Source organism: Geotrypetes seraphini, chromosome 6, assembly GCF_902459505.1.
Source record: "Geotrypetes seraphini chromosome 6, aGeoSer1.1, whole genome shotgun sequence".
Taxonomy (NCBI): Eukaryota; Metazoa; Chordata; class Amphibia; order Gymnophiona; family Dermophiidae; genus Geotrypetes; species Geotrypetes seraphini.
The window spans coordinates 234,947,107-234,962,286 of NC_047089.1; the positions used below are offsets into that span (position 1 = coordinate 234,947,107).

The 15,180-nt window shown below is 44.1% G+C and overlaps 1 protein-coding gene across 17 annotated transcripts in view; it reads left to right on the forward strand.

Moving 5' to 3' along the window:
* The window catches only part of DYRK1A (dual specificity tyrosine phosphorylation regulated kinase 1A), a 684,276-nt gene extending 674,322 nt beyond the window's left edge, over nt 1-9,954 (forward strand). For all 17 annotated transcript variants that reach the window (XM_033950290.1, XM_033950291.1, XM_033950295.1 and 14 more), the window contains one exon: nt 6,911-9,954. In XM_033950290.1, the coding sequence (XP_033806181.1) occupies nt 6,911-7,519 (609 nt within the window). In that variant the 3' untranslated portion in view covers nt 7,520-9,954. The remainder of the gene's footprint in view (nt 1-6,910) is intronic.
* Nucleotides 9,955-15,180: the final 5,226 nt, after the last annotated feature.

Consider the following 15,180-nt stretch of genomic DNA (forward strand, 5'->3'; position numbering starts at 1 on the left):
CCCCTGCCAATGGAATCTGTTGAGTCCCGCCAGGGCTGAGAGGAGAACGGGAGCAGAGGTGTGGCTTGAGCATTGGGAACGTCGCTCTGCCGTGAGTGCACAGACTGTGGAGGAGGCTATTGGCTCTATCAGAGAGAGACAGGATCCCTTTTTTCGGCGCCGTTCCTGCTGCATGTGTGTGGCCTGCAGGGTGATTTCCTTGCAATAAAGTTCAGCGGGCCCTGAGAGGGGTTGAGAAGAGCGCCAGGAGTAGAGATGTGGTTTGAGCATTAGGAGCTCACTGTGGAAAGATAGAGCCTAGTACGGGCACTCATGGAGGAAATCGCTGCTCCCAGCGTTGTATGGAGTAAATCGCAGGTTGGGTTATTCACGGTTTATTATCTTTTTCAGGTCTATTTTACCGAAAAAATGCAAATAACATGCAAAATGTTATTCACAATTTTTCGGTATTCACGGCTATGTTCTGCCCGCATCCCCCGCGAATACGGAGGGAGAAAATCGTTGTTACTCACGGAAGATGAGATCTCACCAGCCTCTGGGTTGAGTGCTATTGTCTGGGCTCCAGCGGGGACCTTCTCTACAGTAATTCTCCTCACACTGCTCCTCCAGGGCTCAACATTTGCACCTCTTTTTGGGTAAACTGTATTCCAGTGCAAAAGGTGAGACATTCTAGACCATAGGGTTATTTCCCACTACTTGCATGGTCTGCAGAAGAAATCCATTTCAGGTTTTTCACTCTGCCTCTAGTGTATTTCACAGGCTAGTTTAGCACCCTCTAGCAGTCTTTCCTTCTGCAAGTATGGCTGCAGCTGTGTTGATTCTGCTTTCCACATTTTATTATTTTAATATGACATAGTTTTATCCCTTTGGATATTTTCGTGTTTAAAATGGATTTGAAGCTCTGCCTGCTCGAGAATTCACAGACTTTGGTCTGTAGCTGACAGTCTGATCCCTTTGGGGTACTTATTAGCCAGTCTGCTTAGTCTTCCTTACAGCTCAGGGCCATCCCTGACCTAGTCCCACTCCCTGTTAAGCGGGGGGTTGAGTGCAGACTGTGTAGCTTGCTTAGGGGGCTCAGCGGTGTTCCTCAGCACACTGGCTGCATTTTGCGCCTCCGCCCATCCAGGTGCACATCCGGTGGTCTGCATGGGTGGAGGCATAGTCAGACAGAGGAGTTTGATTAGCAGCCCGAAGATCAGCTTGGAGGATGCATTTCCAGCAATGTGGCAATGAATTCTAAACTGGCCATTGAAATGGCTGGGAGCAGATGCAGGAGTTCTGTGTCTGGTATCTGTGAGTACAGAGGAGTGACAAGCTCCAACAACGATCTTTTAAAAGTTAATTTTGAGGGGTATTGAAGGTTTCCTAGTGTTTCTCTGTTCTCCCACCTGAAATATGTAATTTTTTAATTTTGGGAAAGACCGTTTTTATCACATTTCTGGCGCGAATTAGGGTCCGGCAGCCACTTTGAATTTTTAACAATCTTTTTTTCAGCTTTTCCCTGCTTCTTTAAAATTCAAAATTTTGCCAAGAAAACTGCTGGAATAAAGTCCTTAGGATCTTCTTGTATGGATTCATACCAGATTTGTGCAAAATTGCCGCATTTAGAGCATTTTTGTGCCATGTGGCGCAGTCGGAGGGAGGGGGGCGGTAACTACTGGTTCAGCCTCCCCTTCACAGAAGCAGATGATTACATGCTAAGCTAGCCCATTGGGGCTGAGCATTTGTTTTCGGGGCTTGGTTCTGCGACTTTGTCTATGCACCACGAGACAGATTTTCCACAGCCTAAGAAATGCAAGTATAAATCATCTAAAGGTGATTCTGTGCCCCAGGGTCCAGATACTTTCTCAGAATTTGAGATCTTGCTGGTCCGAATTTTACTCCAGGGGTCCGGCTGCTTTTCTGTTTCCCTGCTAAGTATCTCGACTGAGTGGCCTCGGGGATCTCTGTGCCTCCACCTTTTCCGTCTGTTCCTCCTTCCCAGACTGTTTCAGGAGTCCCAGTGGCTGCTCCGGACCTCTCTGATCTTTTTTGGACAGTGCTGCACTTCTCCATTTGGAAATCTGGACTAGAGTGCTGGATCCACGGATCCCTTTGGGGCTCTGGATCCTAGAGAAGATCCGACTGTCAGGCACTTGTCTAAGTTTGGGGCACTACCAGATCTCATTGCTCCATCTTTACCACAGTTGAGCGTGGATACCCAGCAGCCGCTCCTTTCATTTCTTCAACTTTTTCTCCCTGGCTTCAGCGCTTGTTCACAATCTGTGACTTTTCCTGGCATCCAGATATGAGTTCATGGTTCCGGAGCAGTTTGACTCTCAGGAGGGTCCTTTATGGAAAGCTCGGGCTATATCCAGCTTGAATCGTCAGGCACAGGACTGTCCGCAGCTTTTGTGGCATCCCAAGGGAGATTCTCTGATGGCTCAGCTGACTCGGTTGAAAGCTATGCAAGCCAGCCAAGTGGATGTGGTTCTCCAAAAAGTTTTGAACCAGCGGTGCCTATGTACTTTGTGACACACGCCTGTCTAGCTCAGCTTCAAACGCCTTTTCCTCAGCTTTTGTGGGCTGGGATGCACTACATAGCGGATGGCTTTGATGACCTTTTGAAAGTGCTGGCAAAAGTGTCATTGTATTCTATTTCGACCCGCCAAATGCTCTGGGTTCGGCAGTGGGATAGTGATTCCATCTCCAAGGCAACCCTGGTGCAGCTATAGGGCCGTTGTTGTTTGGCAAGGGATCTGGTTGACTTCATGAATTTGGCAATGGACCATCCCCCGAAGACCTTCATGGATAGTAGAGCACGGGCCAAGGATGCTGGGTATCCTCCTTTGTGTGGCTCCTGCCGAAATTTTCATGACTACAGGCAAGATTCTCCATCCTTTTCACAGAGACTTTCTCAGGATTTCGCGCTCTAACGCCACTCTTCCTGCCTGTACGACCAAATGACACCACGGAGCCAAGGGCTCCTCTGTGGATAGGGGGTTCAGTTTTCGGAATTTCGGCCTGTCTGGCTGCACATTATTAAAGTCCAGTGGGTCTTGGAATTTATTCAGTTGGGCTACAAGCTGGATTTGCCCAGCCTCTGTCAGACTAGTTCGTGTCTTCTCCTGTTGGGAGCCCAGGCTGCTTTTCAGCACTTAATGGATATTCAAGCAGTAGAGCCGGTGCCAAGCTAACATTTGGGTTTAGACAGATACTCTGTTAATTTTATCGTTTTTAAGAGAGGATCAACAGATTGAATACCGATTCTAATTTTACAGCACTTCCATCTGGCTCTCGGGCTTCCTTGGTTCTGGATGAAGACCATGTGGTTGGTCCTTCCAGCAGTGGTTCCAGGGGAATTTCTGGCATCCCTGGATCTTACGAAGGCGAATTTGCACATTCCCATTTTTCCAGATCACTGCAGGTTTCTGCGGTTGCATGTCCTGGATTGGCTTTGACAGTTCTTGGCCCTGCTTTTTGGGCTAGCGACCGCACCCCGGACATTCACCACAGTGATGGTGGTAGTAGCGGCTTCTCTGAGGAATATGGAGTTGCAGGCTCACCGTTATCTGGCCGCTTGGTTGATCAGAGCACCCTTAGAAAAGGGGCACACTAAGGTAGCAACAGTGCGCCGCATACTGGAAGCCCTGGGCTGAATTGTCAACTTTGAAAAAAAAAAAGAGAGCCAGTTGCTAGCATAGTTGATACAGCAGCAGGCCATGTTTACCTGCCCAAGGCTCGAAAACAAAAGCTCTGGGCACAGATTGTGGAGATATTGACGATGGCCCTTTCAGCATGGGATGTCCTACAGATTGTGGGTTCCAGGATTAGCAAGCTGGATGTGGTTCCCTAGATCAGTGGTTCCCAACCCTCTCCTGGAGGACCACCAGGCCAGTCGGGTTTTCAGGATAGCCCTAATGAATATGCATGAGAGAGCTCTGCATATAATGGAGGTTCCAGACATGCAAATCTGCTCCATGCATATTCATTAGGGCTATCCTGAAAATCCGACTGGCCTGGTGGTCCTCCAGGACAGGGTTGGGAACCACTGCCCTAGATGAACACAAGAATGTGTCCTCTTCAAAATGCCTTCCTCTCTCACTGGGACCCCACTGAAATGTCTTACAGCTGAGTCTACCGTGGACTCTGGAAGCCAGAGTGTGTATGACCTGGTAGCTTCATCCTCAATCACTCTGCCAGAGCGTTCCATTAAGCATTGCCTCCTGGATTGTAATATCCACAGATGCCAGCCTTCATGGCTGGGAGGGGCTCACTAAAGTGGTTGTCATTTTCACGACTGTTGGACTCTGTCACTACAGAAGTGGTCGATCATTGATGACAATGGTCTCTGTTATTCATCAGAGAGGAACCAAGAACTCTCCCTTGGCTCAGGAGGCTTGACTTATTTTCCTTTGGGCAGAAAGTCTTCTGGCGCTGATAGCGGCACATGTGGACGCGGTGGCCACCATTCCAGCAGTCTTCCTCAGCTGTCAGTCTGGAACTCTGGGCGAGGGGACCCTTGCGCTGAAGGTGTTTCAGGCATTCGTGAGGTGCTGGGGGCAGCCCTGCCTTGACCTCAGGGCCGTTGTGCAAAGTAAGATGGCTTCACGCTCTTAAGCAACTGTGGCATCCGGAGGTTCTTCTATACATTTTTCCGCCTCGGCCGCAGTTAGTGTTTTTCCTGACCTTCTCACCCAATTGCCATTTATTCTTACGGCTTAGCCCTTGAGCGCACAGCCTAAAAAAAAAAAATTATTTAGAGGCTAAAAGCTTCTTAGCTCTACCAGGTTGTCCTTGGTGTCGGCTTACGCTAAGGTGTAGAAGACCTTTCGAGGTCTAGAGTGCCAAGAACAGGTGTCGTGGGTCCTTGCTTTCTCAAAGCAGATCTGGATAAAGGCCTCATAGTGGCATCTCTGCAGATCCCGATGACCGGTCTCTCCGGTTTTAGACCCCGGATTTGGCAGTTCTCTTTGGAGTTGCATCCGGATGTTGCTCGGTTTTGCACAAATAGCTTCAGGTCTGGCCACCTGTTAAGAATCCGTTCCCAGTCTAGGACCTTAATTTGATTCTGTCTGGCTTTACCAGGGCTCCTTTTGAACCGCTGAGAGATGCTTCTCTCCAAGATTTTACTCTCCAGACAGTTTTTTTATGGTCACTCTCTCTTGGGACTGTAGAGTTTCTGAATGGCAGATGTTGTCATGTCAACACCCTTTGCTCCGAGTTCCTGAGAGTGGACAGTTCATTCCTTTTTTGCCGGAGGTGGTTTTGGCTCTCCATGGCCATCCAGAAGTGTGTTTCCCGATTGTTCAGCTGACGGGTTCCAATCTCAGGACATGCGCAGGGTATTCCTACATTATTGGTGGCTCATTTTATTCTGCGGGGTTCTCCCGCTTCTAAGGCTACGATCTCTAGTTGGATCCGTAGAGCCATTTAGTCCACTTACTCTGGGGCGACTGTCTCCTATTTATATTAAGGTAGCTTCTTCATGGATGGCAGCTAGATCTGTTTCTCCTGAGTTGATTTGCAGAACGGCGACGTGGACTTCTTTTCCCATGTTTGCCAATTGCTACAGAGTGGATGTTGCTGCCAGATAGGACTCTGACATTTGGGTCCTCGGTCTGCCGTGCCGGCACTTCAAACCCACCCTAGCTTTTGTACGTTCCTATGGTCTAGAACAGGGGTGTCCAACCTTTTGGCTTTCCTGGGCCGCATTGGCTGAGAAAATGTTTCTGAGGCCGCACAAACGCGCAAATGCTGCAGCAAGACAGAGGAGGGAGCTGGCAAGACAGTAAACACCCGAGGGCAGCAGAGTAAAACACTGCATCGCCCTTGACCGGGGCCGCACAAAATACTTTATGGGGCTGCAGGTTGGACACCCCTGGTCTAGAATGTCTCACCTATTGCACTGGAAAAGGAGATTATGTACTTACTCTGGTAAGCTCTTTTCCAATAGATAGGTGAGACATTCTAGACACCCGCCCTGTCCTGTTTCAGATTCTGATTTTAGATTTCAGTCTCCTACTACTTATTCAATTTATTTCTTGGAGACGGGTCAACCCTTTGGGGTTCACAAGAGTTTGTACTTATGTATATAACCTGTTGTGGGAGTAGTTCTGAACTCCTTTGTCGTCTCTGTTGGAGGTTAACGGTACTGTTTAGTTTAGCCCAGGGGTCCCCAAAGTCCCTCCTTGAGGGCTGAATCCAATTGGGTTTTCAGGATTTCCCCAATGAATATTCATGAGATCTATATGCATGCACTGCTTTCAATGCATATTCATTGGGGAAATCCTGAAAACCCGACTGAATTCGGCCCTCAAGGAGGGACTTTGGGGACCCCTGGTTTAGCCTGTTGTTACAGGTACATCTACTTCACAAGATGAGTATGTCTCTCTATGCTTGGGTACTGACTGTGAAATACACTAGATGCAGAGTGCTCAAACTGGGTGAATAGAGCCACTACAGGCAGTGAAGACAGAACAGGAAATAATTTAATTTGGCTTGAGGTTTGGAGCTGCTGTCTCGGTTACACTTTTTGAACAGTAATATTCACAATCTTGATTTCAGTTGAAGCTAATAGAGCAGGAATTTATGGTAAGATAATTTCTCATGTTACATTTAATAAAGCTGGATAACAATAGTTTGGTCTTAACCTTTTTCCTTCTGTACTACTACAGTTTGCCATGGAAACTACAGTTTGCCTGCATGGAAACTACAGTTTGTTATTTGCTCTATTACAATATTTTTTTTTTCTCTATGTTTTTAGTATTTTATACATTTATAACTATTTAACACTGTCAAAAACTTAAAACGGTACAAAAGATCATCTCAATAACATTTGCTATTACCAGATATTATAATTTAGTGCAAACTTAAACAGGGCATGGAGTATCATACTGTCTAATTTTGAATTATCAATTATCGATTGCAGGTGCGACAGCAGTTTCCTCCTCCTGTTGGTTGGACAGGCACAGATGCCCCTACACAGGTCACAATTGAAACTCATCCAGTTCAAGAAACTACCTTCCATGTAGCCCCACAACAACAGAATGCATTACATCATCCCCATGGAAATAGTTCCCATCACCACCATCACCACCACCATGGACAGCAAGCCTTGGGCAACAGGACAAGACCTAGAATCTACAATTCTCCAACAAATAGCTCCTCCACCCAGGAATCTATGGAAGTGGGTCATAGTCACCATTCAATAACCTCTTTGTCTTCCTCAACGACTTCTTCCTCTACATCATCATCCTCCACCGGTAATCAAGGCAATCAAGCCTACCAGAACCGTCCAGTGGCTGCTAATACTTTGGACTTTGGTCAAAATGGAGCTATTGATATGAATCTGACGATCTATTCTAATCCTCGCCAAGAGACTGGCATAGCTAGTCATCCAACTTATCAGTTTTCAGCTAATACGGGCCCTACTCATTATGTAACTGAAGGACATCTGGCAATGATGCAAGGAATTGATAGAGAAGAATCTCCCATGACAGGAGTCTGTGTACAGCAAAGTCCTGTGGCTAGCTCGTGACTAAATCAAAACTAGGTTTGTTTATTGTGGTTTTTTTTTAGAAGTGTTGTTTTTCCAAAAAGAAAACAAAAGTGTAAAGCTGCTTGAATCAAAAGGAGATAAACACACTGAACCGCTACAAGAGAGCAGAGCTATTTTTTTAAACTTGAAAAAATTGCAAAGGAACAATGAAGTGAAAGTATTTTTTTTATTCTTTTAAAGATCAGCATCCAAACACATTGTTTTGGATAGCTCAGAGATGTCACCTCGCCTTTTGCGTCCCTCTCATTTTAACTCATTAAAGTTCAAGCGCATATTTTTTATTCAGTCACAAGTAACTGTACTAATCATAGTCTGTTTGCCAACAATATTTTTAAAAATGGGACTGTGCATTGTTAAAAATGCGTCCTATAAATTCCTTTTTGTGTAATTTGGGTTTTTTCAGGTTCTCCAAAGCATGGGCACAGAAAAAGTCATGTACAAAGGGACTTTCAGAACACAGAATAGCAGGTTCAGCTGTACAAAAAGAAGGTCATATTGGTGTTGGTATGGTACATCAAGCATGCTAAGTGGCGGTCAGTGGAAATCTCCTGTCTGAATCTACTGAGGATCAAAGCAGCAGTTCCAGTGAGATTCTGTAAGTCTCACTAGGGAGACTTCAGTCAGCTAGTGCTGAAACATGACTGGTCTCGTTACTGGAAGCACTGAGAAGCGATCATCGGGTCAGTCTTGGAGCGGTTTAAGTTGTGGCCTTTGGTGTAACCTTTGGCCTTATGGATTTGGACTCGAGGTAGAAAAGCCTACCATTTCAGATGCAATCACTTTGGGACATGCTTTTGCAGAGAGTCCTTAATGCTGAAAACACAAGAATGGGTAATTCTAGAGGCCTTTCTTTTAAAAAAGACTTTTGAGACCCACTAATTATAGGGTTTTACAGTCACAGAAGTAGTGGTTTGCGTTTGATGGAAATAGCTACAACTGTGTCCTTTCTTGCTTCCCCCTCCCCATTTTTTTCTTTGCTTTTTCTTGGCACGTGGTATTTCCACCATTACTTCTGCACAAAGATGTCTTCTGTTCATCCTGAACATTTTTAAAAATGCAGAATTTATGTGACTGCTTTTTTGCCTCACAATTATGCTGTGAATTTTACAAAAATTTATTTTCTTTTTTGATAATTTATTGTACCAAAGCTGTTTTTATAGCACATAGATGTCTGTAACCAATAATGTAGCAGTTCTGCACTTTGACACAAGGTGTAACTAGACCCATTTTTAAATGTCATTTGAAAATTATGGCTGTTGTATTGCTTAAACAAAACTGGAACTGTTGCTGAACTCGTAGCCATACATTTACAGCAATCTGTGTACTGAACATTGTAGATTTTGTTGATCATTAAAACATCTGTTACAGTATAGATACCTGTTCAGAATTCTGAAGGTAAAAAGGGTGGCCAGTCCAGAAGTCATGGAACCAGCAGTTGATCCACGTATTTATTTAATATACTCTCACAAGCTGGAATTAAAGATTGTTGGTTGCCATGAATAGATCTAGAGCAGTACCACAAGTCAAATAACCTCATAGAAAATCTGAGGTTCTGAGACTAAATTACCAAGGTGCCTACATTTTGAGTTATATTATTTTAGTATAACACATTTCACTTTACAGTTGCTAAATTAATATATACCCCCAGTATAAGGTTAAAAAAAACCACAAAGATTAAATATGCAAGAAGGCTGCACTGAAATGTTAGGGAGCATGTGGTCAAAAATAAGATTGTATGGATATTTAATTTAATGAGGCTAACTAGGTTAATTTTATTTTACAGAACATAAACAGTTGTTGATCCTTGTGTGAATTATTATGACATAGGTGGAAATGAATATGATGACTTTTTAAAAAATCCTACTTTTATGAAGGAAATTCTGTTCCTTTAAGAATGTAGTTGTCAAGGCTACAGATAAAGGTGTTAACAGAACAGCTTAGAAATTTTTACATTGATGGGAAATCTATCATATTTAAAGAGACTCAAAACATAATAGAGGAATGGGGAGAAATTAACATGTTAGCAAGGAATACGTTACTTTTCACTATCTTTGGGTAAAAGATTAAGAAAATAATAAACATTTTATTTTTAAAGTGCAGGTGGCCATTCCGTAGCAAGCACCAAAAATGAACTTTTTAAAACAATATAAGCATAAAGAAAACTAACCATAAACTCAGTGCATCTGCACACCATGTTACAGTCCAGTTTTGTGTGCTTTACTACACAGTTTGGTTACAGGACTTCTGTGCATTGTAAACATAAACAGCATGGAAAAAGGTTATATACCTGTGTTCAGATTGTAAGATCTAGTCCGGACTTGCTGTGTATATTGTAACGTTAAATGAAAAAAGAGATGAGCCCTTTGTAATATAGTCATGCAGTCTTATGTATGATAAAACAGTTGAATAATTTGTCCTCAGACTCTTTATTTTACATAGTAAGTGATGGCAGATTAAAGAAATGGCCCATCTTATCTGCCCAGTTGTCTGTCTTTCTGGTTTATTACCATTTGGGTAGATGAACATATAAATTCATGTACTTAAACCAAATCCCATTTCTTCCCTATGTGATTTAACTGATTTATTTTCTTACCACTATCCTTTATATTTATCCCATACATGCTTGTTGATGTTAAGAGCTATAACCATAGCACTCTATTCAAGTTGCCACATCCTTCTGGAAAGCTTGCTGCTGCTGTTGGGATATCAACTATGGCTACACACTGCGGGTGACGCCAGTCTTCTTGGTCATAGCAATGATGTAACATTTTTAACAAATATCACTCTATTCCTACATGGTAGTTGTTGATCAATGAAATCAAAGATTCTTTGAAGTTTAGAATTATTGTTAGTTAGCATTATATATAATCCTGCTAGACCAGCCTAGTTCAATGGATCCCTGTATCAGGCATAGGAATTTGAATATTCCGATGACATCACCGGCATAAGGAATGGTGCAGCTTGGATCACTTTTGTATTTCTCAGCCTCCAGCAGGTAGTGCAGGTCAGATTGGTGCAACAAGATAGACCATAGTTTATGGACAGTGGTGCTGAGGTAGTCCATGGCCAGTGCTTCACACACACACACACACACACACACACTGAGTTTTCTCGGGGTGGGGGGGGAATAATTGGCAGTCTGCAACTCCAACAACATCAACAAAAAAGAACAAATAGGAGCCATGCAGAGAGTAGCAAATGTGCAGAGACAGTGAGGAAGCAAGGTAGCTTGTGGGAGTTCTGAGACCATATATCAGGCTGACTCCATTGCTGCAATGCCAGTGGATCAAAGGTGTGAGGGTTCCAGGAACCAGCGCATCAGTACCATGAGTAGCTCCTACTGTCCACACTGCAGTGGAGATAGGATTGATTCAATGTCATGTGGCTCTGGAAAGCTTTGGAAGCTGGAAAGGGGAGCAGACCACAAGATTCCAGTCAACAGAATTCCCATCAGCTGAGGTGAGTGGGAAGCTGATTTTGGTGAAGGTCATTTTGCCATCAGATCATGCAGCTCCTGGGTCAGGCTTTGGCTCCCTCAGTTGGAAGATGTATCTATTCTTGCCTGCTGGAGTGGGAGGTGAGAGATTCAGAGGAGAACTCCAGATGGATCTTGGACCCTGTTTTGTTCAGGCTGTTCTGAGGGCATTAGGGTCCTAGCCACGTCAGAACTTTCTCAGTCTGGAAGGTCTGTTGGCTTTGGGATCAGAGGGCCTGGGCATCCTAGTAGCAGAATGTCTGAGAAACGTGGCTCTATTTTGCCTGCCTTCTCTTGGGAAAAAGCCTGGGAGTCCTAATAGATGAGGCTTTTTAGAAGATAAAACTGCTTCCTTTTACTGACCCAAGTGATAAAGATGCTCCATATTTCAGGGCCAATGCCACCAAAGATTCCTGATTGAATCCTGATCTTGAAGGCTACCTAAGGCCTTTCCCTTCACAAGGCCTTCTTGAAGATGGTTCTAGCAAAGTGGAAAGCCACTAACTTGGTGCCCAAGTGTACTAAGGGTATGGGTAGATTGTATCTCCTCCCATGGAAGGACTTGGACACGCTCTTAGTTTTCCCTAAGGTAGCTACCCTAATATTTTGGTGACACATAAGAAGGTGAAGCAGCTAAATAGGTCTTTGGCTTCTCCACATTAGAAGTTCAGGATGTGGCTGTCCTACCTTGGGTTCAGCAGCTTCCAGCTTCTTCTGAGGTGGCAAGATTTGAGTTGGACAAGAAATTTTTCAGTGGACGTTCTCTATGAACTAATAAGGATTTTAGTCTGCTCAGGGGTCATGACAGTGGTAGGCCAGCACATATTGTGGCTATGAAATTGGTCTGCAGATGGAGTGTCCAAGTTTTGCCATAGTAAGCTGTCCTTCAGGGAGCAGCTTTTTTTCAGAGTTGACTTGTAGAAACTAGTTGAGGATGTACATGAATCCAGACTCCCAACATCTGCCTGAAGATAAAGTGTAGATTTCTAAGTCTTCAGGGGCTAGGTTACACTTCATAGTAGATGACAGCAGATAAAGACCCGAATGGTCTATCTAGTCTGCCCAACCTGATTCAATCTAAAAATTTGTTGGGGGTTTTTCTTTTTCTTCTTAGCTATTCTTGGGCAAGAATCCAAAGTTCTGCCCGGTTCTGTTCTTAGGTTCCAACTACTGAAGTCTCCGTCAAAGCTCACTCCAGTCCATCTGCACCCTCCCCGCCATTGAAGCCCTCCCCAGCCCATCCTCCCCCAAACGGCCATATACAGATACAGACTGCGCAAGTCTGCCCAGTACTGGCCTTAGTTCTTCAACATTTACTATTATTTTCTGATTATAGATCCTCTGTGTTCATCCCACGCCTTTTTGAACTCCGTCACCATTTTCCTCTCCACCATCTCTCTTGGGAGTGCATTCCATCATCCTCTCTGTAAAGAAGAATTTCCTTACATTGCTCTTGAGTCTACCACCCCTCAACCTCAAATTATGTTCTCTGGTTTTACCATTTTCCTTTCTCTGGAAAAAATTTTGTTCTACATTAATACCTTTCAAGTATTTGAACGTCTGAATCATATCTCCCCTGTCCCTCCTTTCCTCTAAGGTATACATATTCAGGGCTTTCAGTCTCCTCATACGTCTTTTGGCGCAAGCCTCCTATCATTTTCGTTGCCCTCCTCTGGACTGCTTCAAGCCTTTTTGTGTCCTTCACCAGATACGGTCTCCAAAACTGAACACAATACTCCCAAGTGGTGTCTCACCAATGACCTGTAGAGGGGCATCAACACATTCGTTCTTCTACTGGTTATGCCTCTTTATATAGCCCAGCATTCTTCTGGCAGCAGCCACCACCTTGTCGCACTATGTTTTTGCCTTTAGATCTTCGGACACTTATCACCTCAAGGTCCTTCTCTCCATGCATATCAATCTCTCACCTCCCAGCATATATGGCTCCTTCCGATTATTAATTCCCAAGTGCATTACTCTGCATTTCTTTGCATTGAATTTTAGTTGCCAGATATTAGACCATTCCTCTAACTTTTGTAGATCCTTTTTCATGTTTTCCACTCCCTCCTCGGTGTCTACTCTGTTACAAATCTTGGTATCATCAGCAAAAAAGGCAAACCTTTCCTTCTAACACTTCAGCAATGTCACTCACAAACATATTGAACAGCACCCGAACCCTGAGGGACTCCACTACTCACCTTTCCTTCCTCCTAGCGACTTCCATTAACCACCACCCTCTGGTGTATGTCTATCAACCAGTTTCTAATCCAGTTCTCCACTTTGGGTCCCTACTTCAGCCCTTCAAGTTTGTTCAAGAGCCTCCTATGAGGAACCGTGTCAAAGACTGGGACTTCTGGCGCTCAAGCTTTATAGGCTCATTTTCAGTGGCAGGGGCAAAATTCCAAAGGAATCAACCCTTTTGAAGGGCAACAAGGAACTAGACTGGTGGTCTTGTCTCTTTTGCCACTTCTACCAACAAGGGTCTTCAATGAGGGATTGAGATCCACTATTAGAAGGTACAGTTGTATGGTCAACTCTGCCTGTGACCTCAGACCAGTTAGTTTTGGAGGTTGTCCACAATGGTTACCATCTGAAGTTTGCAAAGCCTGTTTCAAATGCTTTTATAGTTTTTCTCTATAGATTCAGCTCTAAAGAGATGTGCATACAAAAACACCCTACAGTGATTGATCTCCTTGGAAGCAGTTGAGCCCTTGCTGCCTATCTAGCAAGGCTTGGGCTGCAACTCAATTTATTTCATGGTACCAAAAAATGGAGGGTTATTTTGGCCCATTTGAGATCTTGAGGGAGCAAATGCCTTTCATGGGTTCTCCTCTTTCCTATGGAGTCTCTTTGTTCAGTGATTGTGTCAGTGAGGCCTAGAAAGTTTCTTACTTCTCTGCATCTTTCAGAGATGTACTTACATATAATAATGAGGAAACCACACAAGAAGTACCAGCAGTTTTGTGTACTAGGCTAACATTATCAGATCAGGGTTCTTCCCTTTGCTTTGGCCATGGTGCCTTGAACCTTCTCCAAGACTGTCTCCACAAGGAGGGTAATCAAATTCATTGTGGATAATTTAGCTTATTCTAGCAGACTCAGAAGCAGACTTTTGATTGGTGAGAACAATTTAAATGTTTGAGAGCCATGCAGCTTTTAGTGTATTATGCAAGAATCACTTTGATCCATCTTAAGTCTTGGACAAAGCACGAAGAAAGGTCTTTCTGACACAAGTCAAGTTGGGCAAATCTTCTGGCCCAGTGACCTTGGTGGTTCTCCTTTTTTGACTGTGAGGACCTGAAATTACATGTAGTTATTGGTCTGTGGCTGCAACTGGGAAGTAGTGTCTTGGGCAAGGGCATACATGTTCAGCAGGCCCTTCTTTTGTATTGATTTCCCAAATCATAAATGTTTGAGTTGAGATATCAACTCCCAAGTCATCTCAAAGATGAGATATCCTGCAGGATCCATCTGGACCAGCTGCTATAAGGAGTCCTTCTGGATCCCTTAGAGTGGGTATTTGTCACAACAGAAACCAACCTGCTAGGCTGGGGAGGTCATTCTGAGTCAAGTAACACAGGGGCACTAGTTGCTTGTGAAAGCATCATGGCCAATAAGTCAACTAGAGGCAAAAGCCATCTGAGAAGCTGAAATCTATGCCGTTGGTAGTTTCACTACCAGAAGGGTGAGGGGGGGAGTGTGGCGCAGTGGTTAAAGCTACTGGGTCAGCACACTGAGGTGGTGAGTTCAAACCCATGCTGCTCCTTGTGACCCTGGACAAGTCACTTAATCCCCCCATTGTCCCAGGTACATTAGATAGATTGTGGGCCCGCTGGGACAGAGATGGAAAAATGCTTGAGTACCTGAATAAATTCATATAAACTGTTCTGAGCTCCCCTGGGAGAATGGTATAGAAATTTGAATAAATAAATAAAAGGGTCTCCCAAGGCGAACAGTCGGTTTGTTTTGCAAAACTGTACTAAGTTATCACCAGCTTCATTTTTTTCTCCTATATTGTGCTTTCCAATCACTGCATCTTCAGATGTACTTCCTACTTTTGTATTGAAATCTAATCTAATCTTTAGTCTTAAATACTGGGTCATTCCCCTGAGGGACTTGAACTGGTTAACAAAACTTAACTTAAGGAGACATTAATGAACAACAA